Here is a 23,825-nt window from a genome sequence, read left to right on the forward strand (position 1 = left end):
CAGAGAAGGCTGGCGTGTGGCCTGCTTGGACGGATTCTACCGGCCACCGGAGACCCGTGGCTACCCCCCCCCCCGTTCCCTTCCCGTCAGGCCCACTCTGCCTCCCTCCACTCAATGGATCGTACGCTTACTACACTCATGCTCTCCAGCAGTTGACTTTTGCTTTGACCTCTGAGGTGGGTGTCTATGATTGTTTTCGGCTGCCCAGCACCTGAACCCCATTTCTGTGTTTGAGTCTTAGAGAGAGGCCTGCCTCCCATCACAGAAGCAGAAAAGGGCCCTTGCTCTCTCTGAGCTAGGCAGCTGGGAAGTAGGTCATGAGCCTGTGCTCGGCCAACGGAAGTCTTCCTTGGATCCATTTCTGGGGCTAGTGGGGCGGAGGAGGGGGCGGTAATGCAGAATTTATTCTGATGACATCAGCGTGAGCCCAGCACCCGGCGGCGGCGGTAACGGTGGCCTCCGGACCAGGTCGTTCCTGGGTTGTGCCTGGGTTGTGGCTGTGGCTGACCGCCCAGCTCCCCGGTTCCTGCCTATTCTCCAGCCTTCCTGGCAATTCTGTGTGTTGATGAGCCCCTGCCAACAACCTCCTTTTTTTGCTTCCAGCAGCCAGAGTTGTTTCTGTTCCTTGCCACCAAAATGCTGGTAGGAAGTTGCTCTGATGGGTGGGGTTTATGATAGTCTCCATGCCCTCCAGCCACGAGGGCGGCAGTGTCTCTGCGGTTTTGTACAGCAACTTAAACACCCGCAGACACAGGCTCTGGGGTCTCACCATCCGTGTCCCAAGTGCATCTGGACACGTTACCAGCATCTTCTGACCTGCGGCGCGGGCCAAACGAACAGTATCATTCCTGAGGTTTCATCTGGAGGGGACTCCGGCAGCATTGAGTTACAGTCTGCCGGTCTTCCTGCTGCCTGTTCATAGAGCTTTGATGCCTTAGAGGTCCAGAAGTGGGACCCGCCCTTCCTCACATCTCCATGCCTGCTGGTGTCATAACTCCTGCTCCACCAGAGGAACTGTCATCAGACCCAGAAGGGGGGGCTCGCCCTTGTGGGCATCAGGACACTTGGGTTCCACGCTTGCCTCTGGTCCAAGGCCAGGCCCTTGGCGGGGAGGGTCTTCCTTGTCCTCTGTCAGCTTGAGTCTTGCCAGCCGTACAAAGCTCTGCAAGGTCCCATGCAGCATGGATGCGCCCAAACTCTCAACCGAGACCAGCCGTGGCTCCCTTCCCTTCCCTTATTTTAGCCAGAGCCTTTCCAAATTTGCAGTCGCAACTCACTGGCCAACTGACCTGTTTCCACCCCAAAAAGGGCCTCGTCGCCTGCTCTTTCCCTGGGTGTATATTGCTCAGCACTCGGTGTCTCCCCGGCAGAAGGCTGCCCAGACAAGACAGGATGACCTGGCGGTTCTGCACCGACTGCTGAGGAGCAGCGTATCCAAGTGTAACGCTAAGCTCTGGCACCCGGTGCGGAAAGGAACACGGGGACAGAGAAGAAGGGATAGAGGCTAAGACTCGATGCCTTAAGCGGACGCACGCTCAGCGGCTTCTTCCCTGGTATTTATTTCATGGCTGGCCAGCTCAGTTCTCCTCCGAATTAATCACCTGCTATCAAATCAGATCTTTCATGACTAGATTTCTTAAACCATTATTTCAACAATATTGATAAACGGATTATATGCAAACAGCCAAATCACTGCTGCCTAGGGGCTTTCCTGGTGAAAAATGACTCCTTTGCTTCTAACTTCGTGGCACTAGGGGTCTGAAATATTTTAATCTGACAGCAGAAGTGTAGACCCATGTGTCATCTTTAAGACTCCTTCAGGGTGTGTGTGTGGGGGGCGACGGTGGGGGGGAGGGCGGCACGCCCAGCCCCTCCCTGACTCGGGAGGGAGTCAGATCTCCCAGATCTGCTTTCTTCCGGGCACATGTGACCGTCTTCAACAAGAAGGAAGACAAGCACGGTCAAGCTCACCCCAATTTTGGGCCTCACCCCAATCCTCCTGGACACGTCAATACTGTCTCCTGCACCACCAAGATGAGAATTTGGCACCTGCCAGAGTGGGGGGGGGGGGAATCTTATCTCCGCCCCCCCATCGCGAACATCCTCTGGGTCAGGCAGATGAAATCATAAATTTATAATACAACATTACTTCAATTTTCCTCTTCATTTACTGCTGTGCAGCCCAGCTCTGCTCCAACGGCTCAGCGCCCCGGCCTCACGGGGAAATTGGCTGGCTGCATATGAACACCACATTAGAGCACACCGACGTGGACGCTCCATCAAGCCATATTACAGCGAGATGACCCGGCCACCCCTTCCATGAGTAGCGGGGCCCCTCCCGCACCGGCCACTGCACCATTTATTTGCTCAGTACTCTGGATGCCTGATCAATCCCGCAGTAATTATCTCTTGTCACTAAAGGAAAAACTAAGCCTGCTGCCTGGATGGCCACCTTTCTGGAGGACAGGCTCTCCATTGTGGGGAAAAACAACAAAAAAGAAAGCAAGTCAGAAATCAACAACAGCATTTGAATCTGCCAGTCAGATCACTTCAGGGCCTCCTTTCGGGGATGCCGGCAGAGTTCTTTGAACTGTGGTTCTCGATCTTTGCTCCGACTCTAGAAGATGTTCGCTCCAACCCTGGAATATGTTTGCATTCTAGGCTGGGCATATGACTCATCCTCTCCCGGGCTCTGTGACTCAGCTACTCAGTCACGGAAAATTGCTCCCACGAGGCCCCCGACTTGAAAGAGACAAGAAAAGGGCTGCTTATCCAGGGACCTGCCCGAGCATGACATATGTGCCAAGTGGGCTGCAGAGCAGTGCCAAGTGGGCTGCAGAGCACTGCCCAGGGCACCACGTTGGCTCAGTGAGGTATGCATCCAGATGCAACACCTAGGGCCTGAGCCCTTCCCAGGCCAGGACGTGAAGGCCAAGGTCTACCGAGACGCCCAGACCCCGAAGCCCAGGAGCATCTTTAGGCCTACGCTGTCCAATTCAAATTTAAGTCTAAATTATGATGAAAAACTCCAGCCTCTTGGTCGTAGGAGCCACATCTTCAATGCTCAGTAGCCACATACAGCTAGCGGCTACCATCTTGGGCAGTGCAAATATAGGCCCTTTCCACCATCACAGAAAGTTCTGGTGCACTGTGTTGTGCTAGAAGGAAAAGGAAAGGCTAGATTTTGAGTTTCCTGCCCACCAGGAAACAGCTGAACAAATGGAGACCTCCTCGGGAAGCACCTCAGCAGATATTCTGGGGAAAGACAAACGGGTCTAGACAAGCGGCTCTAAATTCCAGCCAATCTCCTTTTGATCTGTGAGTGAACACCCGCGGATTACAGCTCGTCTCTTCTAGATGATGATTTTTTTCCCCCTTTCATTTCAGAGGGGCTTAATGTCGGGGAACAATGGGTCAAGACTTCACAGGGACGTCACAGTATGAGCATTGTTAAGAATGCCTTAGGCTTTCTTCAGCTGGTCTACAGAGTCTATTTCCGGGCCTGCAGATTGAAGCTTCTCCAAGGCCTCAGCAATGAGGTAGCACTCTACCAGCAGCATCACACATGTTAAATAGAGTGTGCCCAGCGAGGCCAAGATAGTTAAAGGCAGTAGGACTATGTGGCTGAAGGCAGAGAAGGCCAAAAGGAAAAAAAATATATCAGCAATAATCATGTTTGCTTTTATGAAGTCGATTTTCATTAAGAAAACCCAGAGGGGCGCCTGGGTGGCTCAGTCGGTTAAGTGTCCGGCTTCAGCTCAGGTCATGATCTCACAGTTCGTGGGTTCAAGCCCCGCGTCGGGCTCTGTGCTGACAGCTCGGAGCCTGGAGCCTGCTTCCGATTCTGTGTCTCTCTTTCTCTCTGCCCCTCCCCTGCTTGCACTCTGTCTCTCTCTCTCCTCCTAATAATAAAAATAAACATTGAAAAAAATTTAAAAAGAAAAACCAGAGATTCCAGTGCACCGAGCTGGATAATTGTGGGCACCTCTTGGCCGCCGCAAGGCAGTGGAACAAAGTCTGAAGGCTGCTAGAAGACTTTTCCAAGGGTCTCAGTTGATTTTGGTTTTGTCCGGCTCAAAGGCAGGGAGAGCTGGCCTCAGAACGACCCCTCCACCGCTCTCCTGCATTCTTTTAAAGCAATTCCCGTCGGGCTGATTATTCTAAGATTCTGTCAAAGGCTCTGAAAGCTAAAACCAAAACAGCTGTAGGTTTCCTCCCAAGGACGTAGGCAGAGCCACATCAAGAGAGATCAAGAAAGAATAAAGTGCGACTACACGCTCATCAGCCTCCCTTTGATGCAATCTCCCCAACCACGGAGAAAACCTTAAAGGGTGTTTAAAAATTAGCTTCACGTGGGGCGCCTGGGTGGCGCAGTCGGTTAAGCGTCCGACTTCAGCCAGGTCACGATCTCGCGGTCCGTGAGTTCGAGCCCTGCGTCGGGCTCTGGGCTGATGGCTCAGAGCCTGGAGCCTGTTTCCGATTCTGTGTCTCCCTCTCTCTCTGCCCCTCCCCCGTTCATGCTCTGTCTCTCTCTATCCCAAAAATAAATAAACGTTGAAAAAAAAAAAATTAGCTTCACAGTTCCCGCGTCATTTACAGACCAGTGTATCTGTTGTCTCCCTAGAATGTCTGCTCCCTGATGCATTCTAAGCATCTAGAACAGTGCCTGCCCTTTGTAGGTGCTCAATAAATATTTGCCGAGCGAATGGATTTAAAAGCTTTCATGGTTTAATAGTCTCACTTCTAAAAATCTGTACAAGGGTTACAGATTTTTTCTGCTCTTCTAACAACAAAAATGTCAATCACTGAATCCTCATTTCATTAAAGAGCTCTTAAAAAATGTTTTTCTGTCCGCACCGAGTTCATCAGCCAAACTGTCATGGTGATGGCATTGCCATGTTACGGGTGATGGTAGTGATTCCAAGGACAGATGAACACCATGGGGGGTGGGAGGAGACCCAGGTGACTTGTGGGGACATGTCAGGCCATCCCACCTTAGCGAAGGATCAGACTCCACCCGATGCCACCGTGGTAAGAGGGAAGAAGCGAAAGAGCAGATGGCACTCTCCTTGCCCAGAGAGTCCAGAGGCCTGGGATGCCAGGCTGTGCCAATGCGAGCGAAGGGCAGCTCCGGGAGTCTCCAGCAAGTGCATCAGAGGCTCGGCAGACACTCCAGCCTGGCCGAGGAGGCAAGAGGCCAACCAGGCCGTGAGACTGTGAGCGTGTTCCCCGGCGCTGTGCGTGCTTCACCCCTTCCACCTGGACCTTGGGCTGAGCTGGTTCCTGGCTGGGGGAACATTCTGGCAGCTCTCAGGAAGCCCATCTCAGCGAATGTCTGGAGGCCTTCACCATAGTGGCTGGGGCCTCAGGAGGACTGGGGTCTGATGAGGCCTGGAGCCCTGTGCACGGATCTTTGTTGGGAGGCAGAAACTCCCAACTCCCTTTGTTGGGAGGCAGAAAGATAATCCAACTCCTTGGGCTGAGGGTCTGAATGGACCAGGAGACTACAGGTGCCACAGCACAAGTCACACCTGCTGCTTTGTGTTCCCAGTCACTGGCAGGAAGGGTGTTGGGCACCTGTTTGGGTGGGAAGGCCTGGGGCTCCCCACTACTTTACTAATAACAGCTCCCAATTTGAGTACGTACTGCTGTATTTTGTTGACTGGAAGACACGCATTTTTTTATTTTTTCACATTTTCACATCTCGGAAAGTAGGCTCTATCTCACGGTCATTGTGATAAGAAAGCATTGGTGCAGGTTAATTAACAGCATATTTATTTTTCTTTCTGAATGTTTGTACAAAGATGAATTTCACCACCTACGATACCTTGGATTTGATGAAGTGTAGCACTGGATGGACACGATATGGTTTCATTTATCATCAACAACCCTATGAAGTGAGAGTTTCCCATATTCCTATCTAAGGATGGGGTAACCGAAGGACAGAGATGTTGTCACTTGTCCCAAGTCACACAGCTCATGGGGTGAGGAGTCCAGACTTCCTGGTTCTCAAGTCCAAGGCTCTCCCCACTGGCTTACCCAGCCCCCACGTCCCAATTGATGGAGGCTAGGCTAACACCACCAATTCCATCCAAAGGGCTCTATGCTTGACTGGAGAAGGAGGAAAACCTCTGTGACAGGAGGTGGGGCTGGCTGAGGCCTGGGGGCTCTGCCTGGTAACGGCCTCAACAGACCTCCATGGGCAAAAGCCTTAAGTGGCAGGGATGTCGATTGGTAGTGGGGGGGGGCCCGTGGGAGGTCATAACTGAAGGACGAATAGATTCAACCACGACAACATTTTTAACCAACAATTACTTCTTTACTGCAGCTCAGGGAAGGCATAACTTCAACCATGAGAGATGGGAAAATAAGTGGGGCAGGGGAGTGAGTTCCTGCCATTCATCACTCACCACACATCCCTCCCTCAAGAAGCAGAAGCCAATCACAGACCACGAGGGTTTGCCCATCACCAGCGGGGTCAAAGCTAATCCTGGAGGCACCGAGCCTGGCACTCCTCCTCGCACATGCCCCGTGTGGACGTGACCCCTCCGCCAGGCCAGTGGGCTCTCAGGTTTCCACACGGGGACCCTGACTTTCTAAGGCTATTCCTGTCTGGATCACCCTTCGCTTGCTCACCTTCTCAGCTCCGCTAACAGGTCACCTCCACAGGGAGGTATTCCCTGATTCCTCAGACTGATTTCCATTCTCTATTATGTGCTCCTAAAGCACCCCATAACTCTATGAGGATAACTAACTATCTGTAGGATTAGCTGTTAACTGTTGTCACGCTCACCGGACCACAAGCTTCAGAGGGCAGGGACCACATCCGCCTTGTTAATAAGCACTGTCTCCCAGCACCAGCGTGGGGCAAGGCACGCAGCAGGTGCTCAAAGCCTACTCGCCCCTGAACACCTCCCAGATTCGACAAAGCCTCCCTGCCTTGGCTCCCATCTTAAAACCACTGGGTGCCCTCTGTTCAGGGATCCGAGCTTGGGTGTCCATGGAGACATCGTGCCCTTGCCTACACAGTCTGGGGCGAACGTTGACCTTTGCACCTTTGCTCTGTGGCAACTGACAAGAGTGAGCAGGCTTCGCCTCACGCCTCTGCACCTGAAGAAAACAGTCCATTTTCCTCAGCATGTCAAGGGCATCAAGTTAGACTCAGAAAGATATGGCACTTCTGAAGATCTGATCCTAAAAAGGATTTATGCCCCAGGGCCTTTATACTCAACCTTGAAAATTCAAGACTCCCCATGCCAGCAGGCGGCAACTCTTTTAAGATGTGATTTTAAAATTTAAAACTATTAATCCATTCAGACCTTCTTTTGGTATACAACATAAAGTAAAAACCACATAAAAATGACTTTTTAAGCAAGAGCTAGCCAAGTGTCTCCTAGCCAACCAGGAGATAATTCCCACTGATTTTTAAAAGTCATTTCTGTATAATAATGACACTCATACACAGAAATACATTTAGTTCAGGTGCTTTAACTTTCTATCAACAGGCACGTCCCTATATACCACACCACTTAATTACCGTAGCTTTGTGCTATGTTCTGCTATTTGGTCAAACTGGCCTTTTCTCATTACTCTTTTGAAAACTTTTCCTTATTCAGTCTCATGTGTTTCTTCTTCTAGATCAGCATTAGAATCGTTTGGCCAGTTTTTAAAGAAGTACATAGGAATTTCCATCGCAACTTGGTTAAACCGAAAGAATTCCTTCCAGAAGAAGTGCCATTCCAGCCAGTTTCAGGCATTCTCATGGCATCTCTTTCCATTTCTTAAAGTTCCACAAAATAACGTTACCTCCCCTTGTTATTTCCTCAGACAAAATAGATACAATTCTTTTTAAGAATTTATAACGCCAAGAAAAGTTTTATACATTTTTTTTTTTTTTAGTTTTATACATTTAAAATTGAGCCAGGAACGATTCAAAGAGCTGCAAATCTGAAAACACACAAAGAGCCGATCAAACAATATAGAAGGAGGACTCAGCCAAACCAAATGAAAATCCATTAAAACTAGACAGATCCTGTGCCTGAATGGAATTTTACCATTAACTACCATTTATCCCATTTAATTAGTATTTTCCCGACACACAATAACTTGCACTAAAATACCGTTCTCTCGCCTTGAAATTTCTAATTATTGTTGCGACCCACACCATTACGCTCCTCCACTGCTTTCTCCATTTTTCATGCCATTTAAGCGGTAAGATTTTCAATTATCTGTGCGGGACGGACAGAGATACCTTTAAGGAAGGGGCATAATATGCAACTTAATTTCTCTAAAAGCCAGGAGAGATCATTTTTTGTCGGAACAAACACACTTTGTCTTTCATCTTTTTTTTTTTTTTTTTTTTTTTTTTGGCAAATAAAGAGTAAAACAGGCCATTTAAAACATCCATTTAAATGCAAATTCTGATATCCCAAGAGAAAAAATGTTAATCATTTAAATAGACAGGATTATAGCCCACCTTCATCACTCCCCCTCCTCTCCCAAGTTTTAGAAAATGTAGCCTCAGCTCACACAGGTGAAGCCGCGAGGCGTCCTTGGTCTTTAAGAACGCCCAGTTAGTAGAGAGGAGTGAGGCCTGGGGGTGGCTCTTCTCCTTTTGAAAAGGGAGCGGAAAGGTGATAAAATAGTATCAAGCAGCTCTTATGAGCCAGGCAAGGGACAAGATGATCGATCGATCTATCTATCTATCTATCTATCTATCATCAATCTATCACCTATCTACCTACCTACTTCCCTATTTTCCTATTATCCATCTATTGTCTATGTATCTATCTCTCTTCATTTAATGGTTACAGATGTCTTGCAAAGGGGCCTGTCACCTTCGTTTACAGACGAGGAAACTGAGGCTCAGAGAGGTAAGGCAGCTTGCCCGACTGGTAGATGACCCGGCTGGGTGTATAGTCCGTGATGGCTCTGCTGTGTCCCCAGGGTCCCGCCCAGACTCACCTAGCATTCCCATGCCAAGCATGAACGCGTCCATGGTGTAAGGCAGTCCCCGGGCCCGGCCTCTTGTCCCCGGTGGGAACATGACTTCCTTAGGCTGAGCTTTCTTACATTCTACCTGTTAAACAGAAAGGCGAACAAATGAGATGCAAATGAATTCCACGTAAATGTCAAATGCAGAACGGATCTGGTTACCAGCTAAGGTATTTTTAGCCTTGCTCCTTATTCACTGTAAAAATAGCCAAGCCGAGTAAATGGCCTGCAAAACAAATATTTAAGAAAACACGCCACTTGTTGCAAATCCTGCTTTGGAGAAACCTACAAGGATGAAATTGGGTTTGGAGGGGTGGCAGGGACTCGGGCTGAAGACACACGTGCTGGCGCTGAGTGCTCAGACTGGGACGTGTGCAGACGATGGCTGCTGGGTGTATCTGTGAAGAAAAACAATAGCAGTAGTAAAAGTCCCTCACGACTGTTTGGCCCTTCACAGGCTTGCAAATTCCTTCAGGTCGGTAACCCTTTCACATCAGGCCACCTGATTCTCTCTCTTATTAAAGACACAGGCCAGTTAGTTTTAGCTCCATTTCACAGATGACAAAACTGAACACCGGCAGGCTTGCGTAATGTGCCGTAAGCCATATCCTGGCAGGTGCAGGTCTGGAAGCTGGAGTTTTAAAATTTCTAGGTCAGCGATGCCACCGTCTCCATAAAACCTGCCCCAGCATGCTCCTGGGAGAAGTAATGACATTAAACACCGCTTCTGTCCATCTGGATTACCGGTTTCTCATTCTGCAGCTACGTCTTCGAGTGGTTGCTAATCTTTCCTATTTCTCTTCTGCCTCCAAAATTTCTTAATCCTATTCTGCTCACACAACCCAGAAGTCACTTACTTAACCACCTTAATGATGTAGAATACAAACTCCAGGGGAGAGGTAAAACCGTTGCCTGCTGAAGTAGCTGCACTATTTTTAAGAGCGTGTTTCAGATGCCTGCTCTGTGCTTACTTCTTTGAGTTTACAGACAAACTTAACAAACATCGTTAACTGGTAATCAGCCCCGTCACTGATGAAGATGGGATGCTGTAGGGCAGGGCTGCTTATGGAAGCAAAAAGTATCAGCATGACAGTCTGATAGCGAGGGAGAGAAGAGAAGAATCAGGTACCATATTTAAAAGGGGGCCAGATGGCATAGGAGCCCAAACTCCACGTGGCTCAACAGCTGCTGAGGGTCTCACTATCACACAGAAAATTACTATCGTTGCCAGGGTATCTGAGATATGAAGAAGTTCCATTATGTGCCTTATACTTTGCTTTAAAGGGACCTATACGGGCTATCCACTTTGGAGATATGGATAGCTCTCAAATCTTCTCATCCCAAATATTTCAATTAAAAAAATATTTCATTGGGGCGCCTGGGTGGCTCAGTCGGTTAAGAGTCTGACTCTTGATTTTGGCTCAGGTCATGATGTCACGGTCTGTGAGAATGAGCCTTGGGCCGGGCTCTGTGCTGACAGTGTGGAGCCTGCTTGGGATTCACTCTCTCCCTCACTTTCTGCCCGTCCCCTGCATGCTCTCTCTCTCTCTCAAAATAAACAAACATTAAGAAAATATTTTAGTGCTTAAGGCTTGAGGGAAGCTTTAATTACCTAAAATATTAACTGGTCTTTCAGAGATACCAGATAACAGGTATTACTCACTCTTGCTCTTTAAAGAGTGATAACCACACAGTCTTTAAAAACATGGACAAAATGGCTCAATATTCAGGCTCAATATGCCTGATAAGCTTCATACAAAGAGTTTTTATAGATTAAAAAGAAAGAGATGAGCATCCCGAAATGGAAATGGGTGAACGACATGAACAAGCAATTCACAAATGACTAGTAATTAGACATATCTTTCATATCACACGTCACAAATGATATTCCTAAACAAGATACCTTCTCATCTATCAGATTGGCTGCGATGACAGGATTCCTTGATGTCAGAGCCCCAGAGAGTATGGGGAGGAGGGGTAGGAATTAGCACGTATCTTTTTGAAGGGCAACAAGACAAAATATCGAAAGCCATACAAGTATGCATTCTTTGACCTAATAATCCTACTTGCAGGACAAAATCCTACTTTATAAGAATAAACTTATATGGATAAGGCTACTGTGGTGACAAGCACTGATTATAATACTTTCCTAAAGGAAATACCCTAAATGTCCAAGAACAGGGAATCAGTTAGCCAATTTTGGTTCATCCAAGCTGACTGAAAGCTATGAAGCCACAGAAAAGTATGCTGATAATAACATGCAACAGTATTGGGAAACCCACAGTCCAGGACGGTTGGTCACCCTAAATGTAAGGGGTGGGGGGAAGATAAGTAAGTGTAGATGCATATCATATATGGGGATAGGATCTTTGTGGAAGATAAATAAGTGTATATGCATATCCTATATGGGGAAAATATTACATAGACATACCAAAGTTGCCTTAGAGCGACTTTGTTCTTTTACTTCCGCGGTGCATTTTGTTATTGCTGTTTATTTGCCAAGTTTTCTGCTTTGAGTGTTACTGTTGCAAGTAGTGGTAAGGAGAGGTGATTAAAACGAAATACATTCATCAGAATTGGTCTTTCAGATTTCTCTCATAAGCCCAGGATGGCAATTTGCTCCTACGCTCCATCCCTGGGACTCCGAAGCAGGCTGAGAAAGCTCATTTGCAAGAGCCTGCCCGAGCCCAGGAAGATGGGTGTGCTCTGCAGAGGCAGACAGATAATTACCTGACGCCAGCACCGGGATCCGGAATAATACCGCTAACCAGCTCACTTCCTAATGGCCCTATCGGTGACAATCTATTGCATTGTCTTATGAAAACCTGCTGCCTGTTCCTAGGCAACCTGATCAACGAAAATTTCAGGTTTATACAGTTTTCATTTAGGGAACATAAAGGTTAACTGACTGTAATGGGAGTATTTTAAACAAACCCACCTACTCTCCCTCTCACTGAATAGGGCTGGCAGCTCCGTTTAATTCTGCTCTGTCTTTGCTGGTGCTGTTTTGGGCAGCGGCGGCTGCGTGGGTTCGGTCGACCACCCGCTATGTCAGCTGTGAGTGCTCCCCGAGGCCAGGGGCCATGGCACACGCACTCTCTGGGGGAATCCCGGCACGTCCTGGGCACTTGAGTGACAGGGAAAGGTAGCTGCCGCACCAGGGAGCCTGGCCTGGCCTGGCCTGCGCTGAAGGTCTCTCAAAAGATCTCTCTGGACCAGGAGGCCTGCCCACCCAGCCCCCAGCTCCTTTGAAAACATACAAGAGGAAAGAGGGAATAGCTATTCTCTGCCTGCATTCTGAGTCCCTGCAGTGTGGGTCAGGGGCTTGCTGAGGATGAAAACTATGTCCTTTCCCCATTGGACTGGCAGAAGCCTCACCTCCTCCATCAGACTGTGAGTTCTCAGGGAGCAGGGATCCAGGGTCTGCTCCTATTTCCCTGGTCCCTTGTGATGTCCCGTTCAGAGCACGCACTGACTCACATGCTCGTTAGGGTCATGGAAACACAGTCTTCTCAATTCAACCACGTTGAGGGACTCAATGTGCCTGGCAAGTGCTAGGCTGTGGGCGAAGCAGACATAAATAAGGCAGGCCTCCACCTTGAGAGCTCTCATTCTGTCGAAGAGAACAGGTTCTGACTGTCTTGTTCTCCTAACATTAAAGCAAATACTCATAGGTCAACCTGCCTCCCTGTCATTTTCGGGCCTGCCAGCCTCTGGAGCGTCTTGAGTTAGACCACATTTGGGTCACGCCCCCCCCCACTACCCTCCCACTGGGCCCCGTGCAAGCTAGAGAACCGGGCACGAATACCCCCAGTTACAGTCAGAACCCAAAGGGGGAACACCAGCCTGTCTCCCCAGCTCCAGTCACACACTCAGGTCATCTGGCCACACACGACATCCCTGGGATCTACTGCTGTGTACCTAACAACTTCCAAACTTCGTGGCCTTGAATAACAGCCAAGTTAACAGTGGATCGTGCTTTCTTGTGGTTCTGTGAGCAGACTGGGCCCAGGGGGGCTCTTGGTGTCGTCTCTCATGTAGCTGTGGTCAGATGGTGGCTGGGGCTGGAGCCAAAGCCTGGACTCAGCTGGAGGTTCACTCAGGGGTTTCTTCACTCACACGGCAGGTGACGTCTAGGTTCGGCTGGGACCGTCCATGGGAGGCACCCACCTCTGGCTTCCCCACGGCTCTCCATCTTCTCACAGCGTGGTGGCTGAGTCCCAGAGAGGGGCTGTCCTGGCACGAGAATCCCGAGAGACCAAGGCAGAGTCTGCAAGGCTTCTTACAACCTAGGCCTGAGAGCCACACTGCCACTTCCGTCATGTTCTTGGTTACACCTGGTCGGCCTAGATTGTGGGAGGGGACCACACGGGGCGTGCATACCAGGAGTTTAGACCACAGGGCTGTCTTCGGAGAATAGCTACCACGAGAGATCCGTGAAGAGCAGCGAGCAGACAGGACAGCGGGAGGCCCTCCTCCCAGCCGTGGCTCTGTCTGGCCGGGTTCTTGGGCTAGGGGGCGCTGAGGCCCGCTTCCACCATGGGGCACGAGGCAGGCATGGGAGCTCCCGGAGCGGGCAGCCTGGAAGGAAGTGCCTGACTTCCCATGGTCAACAGAAGCAAGGGTCCTCTTGCTGACCAGGCCTCTCGTCCCAGCGATTTCAGCCCTGCCCCCAACAGAACCCCACTTATGGTACGTGCTTTCTCTGGGGTAGCCCTGGGCGGGGGCAGATTCTGTGGAAGGAACATCTATCTCCAAGTCTTAGTCCTCAGAACCCACTTCGGCAGCTTCTCACAACGGCTACAGCTCCAGAACACGACTGGAAAAAAGCAGTGTGGTCGGAGGGGCAAGGTTTTGCAGGAAATTCTATTTGAATCCGTGCTTGTAAGGAGCCTCAGAGGCTACTTGTGACCGACAGCTCACATTAGCAAGATGAGGTCTCCGTTTTCCAGTTTCACAGCTGGTAAAGCCACGAAGCAACCCTATGCCAGGGGCCGAATGCCAAGGGCATGCCAACCCCTCCAAAGGTAGGGTTTGCTTTAAAGGGTTTGCTTTAAATTTTCTATCTTCAAATAGGCTTTGTTTGGCAAACTGGCCTTGGAGGAGTGGGTGTGGTCTGCACAGTTACGGGACAAGAAGAGTGATTTAGCTGATCTAGAGGGACCCTTTAACGACAGGACAGTTAGGGCAGCGGCATGTTCCTCTAGAGGATGAATCAGAGGCTGGACATGGGCCTGCGTGTGTGGTTTCTGACATTCTGTACCGGCTGCTTGCCGAGGTGGGGCACCTCTGCCCATCGGGGCCCAACACAGCAAGGAGGTCTGTTTCCAACTCTTTATGTAGAAATAGTTTCGCACTCGCAGAAGAAGTGTGAGGACAGTACAAAGGACAGTTGTAGGCGTGTCTCTACCCACATCTATACCTGTGAATGTTTTTCCCTGAACCTTAGGAGAGTCCAGTATGTACATGATGATATGCATTTCCTAAACGTAAACATATGTTTTTATATACCATGGTACAGTTACTCACCTCAGGACGGACACACGGACACGATGCTTCTATCTAATATAACTTCCATGGTCTTATTCTGTCTGGGGACCCCATGATGTCCTTTATAGGTATAAATGCATCTTACAGAACAGGAAGCTGAGGTCCAGGGACCTTAGACACCTCAGCTGTGGTTGCAGACCCAGACCACATGTGGTAAGGCCGGGTTGGAAGCCAGGTCCGCCTGATGCCATGGCCCATGCCCAGGGAGCCGGTCCCATGCCACACCCTCTCGTCAGGGGGACCACTTAGCATCGGCTTTTGAAGAAGGTAGTGGGGCTTTCGTGGGGACGGCTTCCCTGTAGCTACTCTGAGTGGCCGCCTCGCCCAACTGGCCTGCAGCCCTTGCTGAGGCAAGCTCCCTGCCGGGCACCTTTTGGAAGAGGCTGGCAGTCTGAGGATGATGCCAAGGTCTGGGAAGTGAAAAGGTTTTTGTTTTTTCCCTGGTTTCTACATAAACGGCCCCAGTCAGCACATGGCCCTGGGGCTGGGAGGGAAACCAGCCGGGGGCCTTGGTCTGGGGAAACCCGAGCCCTGTGGCTGTGGCCTTGATTTACAACCCAGGACAAGGCAACCCTGTGTGGCCTGGAGGCTAGTGTTTGCAGCTTCACTTCTCACCCCAAACTGGGCACGTCAGAAACGATGTACTCCTCCAGGGGGAGAGGAGCCCATGTCAGAGGATAAAATTCACTAGTGTCCAGAGAGACCAACCTGGACTGACTGTGTGGTCGGTGGAAGGGAAGGGAACAAAGGGCAGGCCTTCCGGGCGGGTGAGTGCTTGGCGGGGGAGGGGGTGGTGGTGCCCGTGCGCAGCACCTTCTGTGGAACTTCCTGAAAGACAGGGGCCTGACCTGGTCTTGCCCCAAGATCAACTTCTCCTCCAACTCAGGCTGCGCCTCTCGTCAGGTTCCAGAGGATTCCAGCCCGACACTGCTTCTCCGAAGCCCCAAGCTGACCACCTCTTCTGGGAGATAGGCCCCAAGCGTGTTCCAGGGAAGCACAGGGCAGGGGAGATGCCACTCCAGTGTAAAGATCTGGGGTCCTGCCTGGAGCCCAGCTCTCTCTGGTGAGGCTGGAGGACTGAGCCGTACCCCCAGAGACCACACATGGTTCGGCGCACGGCCTGTGCTGTCCCATGGCCAGGCTTTCTCTGTCCTACCCACTGTTCTCTGTTGACCTCTCTGCCAGTCAGAAGCCTTTCTGGAGAGTGTAGGAGGGCAAGACCTTTCATGGGGCTTCTATAGGTTCATAACCAAGATTCGGGGCGGGGGGGCGGGAGGTGCTGCTCTCAAGGAAACTACAGAACAATGAAGACGCAAGGTGAGAGACTCAGGAGAAGAACAGAGTCTCTACTGTCCTGCCCTCTGCACCGTACCAGGAGTTAGCCTCAAGAGCATGGCAGCGACGGAATGTGCTAGAAACTGTTCAGGTCACTAGGAAATGAAGAGGAGAGGCCCTTTGTTCAATCATTACAGGAGCTGGTGGTGGCAGTAGTGAAACCGGCAAGGCCCTTCTGGACACAGGGTCTCGTAGCTGCTCAGGCCTCATAGTCAGGAAGCTGGCCCTGCTCAAGGCAGCTGCCGAATGAGGTGTGGAAGGAGGCTGATGGTGTAGCAAGGTGAGAGCGACAAGCATAGAAAGGGCCCAGTGAGGAGGCGGGGAGGGCTTGGGAGGGCAGGCAGGGCCATGGTCCTCCTCAGTGTGGAGCTCGAGATGGACCCACTGGGCATCTCCCTCTGAGTGACCTTCAGAGAGTCAGGCTGCCTTGTCTGCTCCAGGGTTCCCATTCCCTCCAGCCGCTGTACTTGTCCATGGCTAGAGGCAGAATGGAGTCACGACCGGCAGGCGCGTGTGGCTGGATGAGGACGAGGCCTGAGACACCATCATGGGAAGTGCAGGAGTCACACCCAGAGCTCCTGGCGGCTGCCCTGGGAAGACCCGCCTGTGACTCCAGCAAGGGGAGGGTGCTTCTCTATCCTGCCTTGCCTACCACCCCCCCCCCGCCCCCCAGCGGACTCAGGGAAGCCTCTCAGCTGGGCACTTCTGGTAGCAGCAAGCGAGTCCTATGTTCTGTCCCCTCGCTTCCCCCTCCCAGACATCTCCATCAGGCACCGTCCTTGTAGACGGGGCCCAGCCTGTGGCCAAGTACCAGAGAACCCATATGTACAGGATAACTTGTCTTGCCCTACTGGAAAAGGGTCCTCCTGCCAAGAGACCCTCACGAAAGGGCCTACTGTGCAAACCAGACGGACGTGCCAGCTTAGACAGGTAAAGGCCGCCGGCAGAAACATCCACCTTACAAAGGGCACACGCTTGCTATGAACGACCCAGACCCATTTGTGAGAAGCCCTGAGAGGCCCACAGGACATGAGATCTGGACTCTATCTCCCCGGTCAGTCAGCAGGATTACTGTAGGGAGGAAGGAACGCATTGTTTACGGAGCGCTCTTTATATGCTCAGCCCGGCCACGAGATCCTCGTGAACGTGCACGTGTGTGTATATACACATCATCTCACGTACAGCATACACACAAAGTGACATGAACACATAACACATACAAGGCACAGTGCAGGGCACACACGTTCTCAGAGAATACCCTGTTCTCAGTACCCTTGTTGATCAACTCATTTCCTCTGAGTTGGCTTTATCAGCCCGAAGTGACAACAGAAAAGGAAACTGAGGCCCTGAGGAATGGATTTGCCCAAGGTGATGAGGCCGGGAATGACACAGCTACGACTCGATCCTAGGTGCCCGACTTCCAAACCCGTCCCCACCTCTGGGCCACCGGCTACCCAGGCCCTGCCCACACAGCCCTTCCCTACCGCCCTCTAGCCGGCCTTCAAGGCCCGTTTGCACGCGATTCCTTCTACAAGGCCAACCCCCGTCCTCGTTCCAGAATTAATTTCATCCACTGTTTCCTCTGTTTTATTAAACTCAGCGATGACAAAGCGAAGGAGGTTATAAACCAATACTATTAACACCTCCCATTTAGCAGGCAGGGGCCAGGTGTGGACACAGAAATGAATTCAGTAGGATGTGGCTCTCCCTCACAAGGGCTCAGAGTCTGGGCAGGGAGTGGAGCGGAGCGGGTCCCCAGCACCCTCGGGGACACACACCCCTGTGACTGCAGTCTCCGCTCCATCTGGACCTGAGGGCGGGGGCCTGTCCTTTCCACCAGTCTAGTTTAGAGGCTAAGGCTCCTGGCTCTAAATCTCTGCTCTGTTCGCCAGCTCTGAGCAGGAACCAGCTGCCTGACATCTCTGTGCCTCAATTTTCTCACCTATAAAACAGAGTAACAGTAGTGCCCACCGCCCCACAGGGCTGCAGTGAGCGAAGAAATTAAAGCAGCTAATCCTGTAAGTGTTGGCGCCGGATAAAGGTTGGGGCATGCCTTAATCTCCGCCACGGGAGCCTAGGTGAGCATCTCTGAAGGTGATAAAGCCAGTTCACATCTGTGCTGGAGTCGCAAAGCCCAGGGAGCAGAGAGGCAGAAAGTGGCCGTCGCCCCCCCAGCCCGGCAGGCTCTTGGCACCCCGCCATCGATTTTCTCCCTACCTCTCCCACCCCCACCTACTGGCCAGGTAGGGCCCGGTCTTCCTGCTTTCGTCAGCAAGGTGCGCAAAAGGCGCTTCACAGACTGCACTATTTGGGGAAAAAGCTGATGGTGGCAGCAGCAGCTGTTGTTTTTATTTCTGGGAACCTGCAAGGGCATTTCAAAGTGACAAGACAGACACCTCTGCCTCCAGCAGGTGCCCAAAGGCAGCCACGAGGCTGGCTGTGCGCCCCCAGCCCTTGGGGGGCGTTGCCAGAGACCCTGCAAAAGCCTTAATTTCTATATTTATAGGATTCAAAAAAAATTTTTTTTCTTAATGTTTATTCTTGAGAGACAGAGAGAGAGAGAGACACGGTGTGAGCAGGAGAGGGACAGAGAGAGAAGGAGACACAGAATCCAAAGCAGGCTCCAGGCTGAGCTGTCAGCACAGAGCCCAATGTGGGGCTCGAACTCACAAACTGTGAGATCATGACCTGAGCCGAAGTTGGATGCTTAACTGACTGAGTCACCCAGGCGACCCTAATTTCTCTATTTGAGAGAGAGAGAGAGAGAGAGAGAGAGAGAGAGAGAGAGAGAGAGAGATGGCTGAGCATTAGCTTGCACCTGCCTGGGAAGTTGGGCAGAGCAGCTGGGTGAAGTGAAAGGAAGAGCAGGCCCCATAGAAGGGGTGCAGGGAAAGGGAAACAGCTTTTCCCAGTGGTCTCCATGCCCCCTGCTGACCCCACACGCTGTGGATGGTGTGCAGAGAGCAGCACACGTGGGAAAGTCCAGAGGGGCTGGGCCACCAAGAGAGGCAGAAGGACCCCACCCTTCCCAGGCCCCCTGCAGTGACCTTCCCAGAGGACGGGTGAAGGGTGAAGGAGCCAGAACTTGGGTGACTGGGAGGCCACCTCCCCGCAGGCCCAATTGCTTCTGCCTGAAGAGCAGCAAACATTTACCACCCCGGCCTCCCCACCCTCTCCTCCCTCAACAGGCAAACCCTTCCACCCGCAGGGACAGAGCCGGTACACAAACATGTGCTTGCGTGATGTGGGGGTGGGGGGCGCAGGACCTCCCTCTCGCTCGTAAACACGAGGTTCATTTATTAAGTGCCTCTCTGGCATTTCCTGTTTTTGCCTTCATCCTGCTTGTTTAATATTGCATTTGACATTCTCATTTTATAAATGGTAACAGAAGCAGAATGGATGGCTAAAATTAGCTTACGAGCGAGGAGGATGCGGCCAATAGGGTGGTGAACACACAAGCCTAGTTAATTCCACCCACATTACCCGTCCCGCCTCCCACTCTGGGGCTGGTTCCCGATCAGCTCTGTGGCGGCAGTCTTCGGGGCCGAGGAGGAGTGGCCTCAGGGAGGGGATGGGTGCCCACTCACCGGGACACCCCATCCAGGTGGCGGCGCCCCCAGGCCAACCCTAGCTGGCCTCTGTGGACCACCTGACCCAAGCACTACACCCTGAGAGGCCCAGCCAGGACTGTCCTGCTCTCTGGTCCTCTTGCCCACCCCAAGTGTTCCCTGGGCTGAAGGTGGCAGGCGTGAGAGCTCGCCAGGCTTTGTTTTTGAAGTGGGGTTTTCGGAATCTCCCCCAACGGAAGCGGAAGGGCCTGAGTGAGCCTCCCTGGGACCTAAGAAATCCCTGCAGTGGCCCCTTCTCCTCTGCAGGATGTACACCTTCGCTCTTCAGGACCACCTCCCAGCCAGGGCGTGGCGAGTACCTGCCTCACACCCTCTTCCCTGCCCAGGTCTGCACCTCTGTCTGAGACCACCTTACTTTATGATTATACGTTTGTTCAGTACTATGATTCTAAGAACAATGATAGTGATGATGAGGCCTACTAGGTTGATAAGAGCATGCTACGGCTGATAAAGCCCAGTCACAAAGCCCAGCAATCTCTGAGGGGGGTGCCATCCCCGTCTTACTGAGGTGGGATCAAAACACAGACCACGAGTAACTGGCCCAAGGTCACAGAGTCTAGCAATGAGTAGCGAACTGTACTGTGGGGCATTCAGCAGTGGGGGGTTTGTGGCACTTTCTTCTGGAAAGGCCTCTTAGATTGACAGAACCCTGTTCTGACTGTTCCTCTACTCCCCACCTATTCAGTGCTTGGGGTCCCCCTAAGAATGAAGGCATTGATGCTTTCTGCAGGCTACTATCCCAAACCCCAGCATCTGTTTGGGGCACCTCTGACCCTCTGCCTTGGGCTAGTGGACCAGGGTGACTTCTTGGCTAAAAGCCCTTCCTTGGCCCCTTTGAGATAAGCAGACTTCACCTGCTCTGAGCTACATTAGTAGAGGCCGGGAGCTGAAACTATGGCCCACAGGGCAAATCCAGCTGCTGCTTGTTTTTATAAATAATATTTTATGTGAACACAGCTGTGCCCACTCACATTCTGCTGCATTCTGCTCTACGATGGCAGAGTAGCTGTGACAGAGACCTAGGGCCTCAAAAGCCTAAAATATGACCTGGCCCTTTACAAAGCTTTTTGGCCCTTGGTTTAGGCCAAACGGAAGAAACTTGCAGTTACCAATGGAATTTTCGGGAAGGTGAGTCCTTCAAGGTTATCAGATTGTAGACCCTACAACAGTCCAAGAGCTCCCAGGGCCAGGAACCGAACGGGGCCTTCAATAAGCTGCAAAGGGCAGTGGTCGCCATCCTTCCCATCTTAGAGGAGGAAACAGGAGCAGACAAGTGGGGTATCTGCTTGGTCACAGGACAACCAGCGGTGGATATGGGATTCAGGCTCGGGTCCACGTGTTCTAAAGCCCTGAGTGCCTCTAAGTGACCCAGGAGGTCCTGTCTTGGGCACCAGGACACGTGCATGCTACTTGGAGGATCCAACCCATCACCCCAGAGGATGTGCCTCAAACATCTATGTTCCAAGACCCTTGTCAAGAGGAGAGGGATGCCAGCACCGGGGGTCTGGCGGGGGGTGGTCCCGGGCATGGACAGCTTCCTGTGGCAGGAGTGCAGGGGGGGAGACCTGGTGTCCGTGCACACAAAGAGAGTGTGGGGCGGTGCTGAGAGCGGCAGACTGGCCTGGGGATCCCACGCCAGGCTGGCTCATCCAGCTCCGTGCTCCAGGGGCCTCAGCCCTCACTCCGGGTCCCTTCCTTCTGACACACACGATCTCCTTAGCAGCGATCCTCGCCTGGGCCTTCTCAGACTTTAAATGTGCACACGCATCACTAGGGACTTGTCAAAATGCAGATTCTGATTCACTAGCTCTGGGGGTGGGGCCCGGTAGGTCTGTATTCCTACTGAGGTTACAAACTACTCAGCAAATTTCAAAAATCAGATCACCTTCAAGGAACAAGGAAGAGAACTATTTAAAGGAATCCTGTAGGAACCCTTGTACAAAGCAAATAACTCTTCCTCATTTTCACCAGTCTAACCAACCCAGATTTTTCAATTAATGAGGTTTTGCCTATGTGGGCAGGGGGAAGGACACAGGGCTGGAGCCAGAGGACAACACTGGTTCAAATGCTAGCCCCGCAGCTTAGAACCACAGGCTATTTCGGTGGGGGACGGGGGGTGGGGGGGCGGTGCGCCTGGGTGGCTTAGTCGGTTAAGTGTCCGACTTTGGCTCAGGTCATGATCTCACGGTTCGTGGGTTTGAGCCCCGCATCTGGCTCTGTGCTGACAGCTTGGAGCCTGGAGCCTGCTTTGGATTCTGGGCCTCTCTCTCTCTCTCTCTCTCACTCCCTCCCCTGTTAGCGCTCTGTATCTCTGTCAAAAATGAATAAAAACATTTAAAAAAATTAAAAAAAAAAAAAAGAACCATGGGTTATTGGAAGTCCCTTCACTACCCTGAGCTCTATCTAGTGTCCGCTCTGTAAAACGGGACGGTGACCAAGTGTGCGTAAAACGCTGTTACAGTGCCCAGCGGATGCCAATGTGCTGCTGTTGAATCAGGTGTCAGAAGAGGAGCCCTTGCATCCCTCATACTGGACCCCACGTTCTCACCCAGCAAGGCCCTCTTGACCCCTCTGGGGTGGGGATTGAGCCGGCCCTCCAGGGATGCCTGGAGCAGGTCTCTGTCAACCCCTGCCTCCTTCCCCATGGCTGAGGCGCTCGCCAGGAGGCCTCTGGGAGGCTGTGCTGGCTGGTGACCAATCGAACAAGTGTCCCTGCTGCTGGGGGGGGGGGGGGCTGCTTCAATCAGGGGCACGTGGCGGGAGGCGTGGCTAGCTGTAGCCACGCTGGGGCTCTGCGGAGTGGCCAGAGAGGAAGCCCTCTCCGGAGGGTCACCAGGTGGCTCCGCAGGTGCATGTGTGTGTTTATTGATAAAGAGCCACGTTTGCGATTCGCTCTGATCCGTGCCAAGAAGGGGAAGGGGCTGAGTCTTGGCTTTCCTAGGCTGGGCCTTGAGCTCAGGTGGCGGCCAGCTGCCCCCCACCCCCTGCACCCTCCCCGCCCCACACCATCTCGCCACCAGACCCGTGGCTCACCTGCCTCTGGGGCACTGGGGGAAGAGGCGTGGAAATCTGTCGTGGTCGACAGGGACCCCTCATGCCCAAGCCTGGTCCTTCACCCCAGCCAGGAATCTGGCCCTGGGTGAGCCCATCATCTTCGCCCTTCTCTTAGGAGAACATGGGAGTCCCGTGGGCTATGACCCGGCTGACTGGGAGGGGTGGTCAGGGGTCTTGGAAGACTGTAGCCCAGCTAGAGGGCCTTTAAAGTCCCGTTACGCCTGGAAGGGGTACTAGCCTACTAGGTACAAATGTGAGCTTTGGACTTTAGCTCTCTGGGCTTGAACTCTGGTGCTGCCACTTGCTGGGTGTTTGGCCCTGGGAAAATCGCTCACCCTCTCTCTTTGCCTCACTGCTCACTTGCAGTAAAATGGGGATAATAATCAGTACCTACAGCAGAATGCATGTGAGAGAAGAGGTGCCTAAAGCAAGCTCTCAGCAGAGTGTGTATGTAGGTAGCACTAAAAAATGTTGGCTGTTTGCGGGATCTCAGTGCAGGAGGGTCGTGCCCTGCCACCACCACCATGGAGGTGACCTCCTTAAGGGAGGGTCTCTACGGGAATGGGGGCCAGTTCCCGTGATCCCAGCTTCCCGATGGCTGGCTCTCAGATGCCGGGGAAGGGCCCTCATTTTTTAAAAATGCCCAGAGACTCGCCAACCAAATCAGATGGGAAATGGCTTTGGGAATTATGCCGTGCCTCCCTGTCACATGGTCCCTCTTGTAATCCTTTCTTCATTCCACAGTTACCGACACAGGGCCCACTGAGTGCCAGCCATAGGGGTACTGTTAAGAAGGAGCAGATGGGGACTCAAGTCCTATCTCTGTGACTCATCTGCGGTGAGACCTTTCTTATCTGTGAACATGAGAAAATGGTTGCTCAGGCACACTCTGGGGGTGGCGTGGTAACCTGTCCCTGCAGAATTCACAGAGATGGCCAGGGTTCCAGGAGCTGGGTCTTTACAGCGTCACACACAGTCCGGCTGACAAAACACTCCTGTGGACCTTCTAACAACCGTCTGCGTCTCTGCTTGGCAGTCTGAGCTCTCAGGGTCTTTCCAGTCCGTCATCTGAATTCTGCCCATAGCACGGTTTACATTCATTTCCTTTTCCGTGGGTCTCAGGAGTAGAAACCGGTATCACGGAATCCAGAGCAATTCAGGATTCAGGCTTCTTCAGGGAAGGACGGCTTGCTGGAGAGGTCCTTTCAGCGACTAGCACGTGGCTGGTGGCAAGAGCTCAAGTTTATCAAGCCCGAGCCTGTG

The 23,825-nt window shown here is 51.9% G+C and overlaps 1 protein-coding gene across 11 annotated transcripts in view; it reads right to left on the reverse strand.

Moving 5' to 3' along the window:
- The window catches only part of MSI2 (musashi RNA binding protein 2), a 394,191-nt gene that overhangs the window by 53,927 nt on the left and 316,439 nt on the right, over positions 1-23,825 (reverse strand). For all 11 annotated transcript variants that reach the window (XM_040497036.1, XM_040497042.1, XM_040497044.1 and 8 more), the window contains exon 9: positions 8,965-9,079. In XM_040497036.1, the coding sequence (XP_040352970.1) occupies positions 8,965-9,079 (115 nt within the window). The remainder of the gene's footprint in view (positions 1-8,964; positions 9,080-23,825) is intronic.

Source organism: Herpailurus yagouaroundi, unplaced genomic scaffold, assembly GCF_014898765.1.
Source record: "Herpailurus yagouaroundi ecotype Mexico unplaced genomic scaffold, PumYag 189, whole genome shotgun sequence".
NCBI classification, from domain to species: Eukaryota; Metazoa; Chordata; class Mammalia; order Carnivora; family Felidae; genus Herpailurus; species Herpailurus yagouaroundi.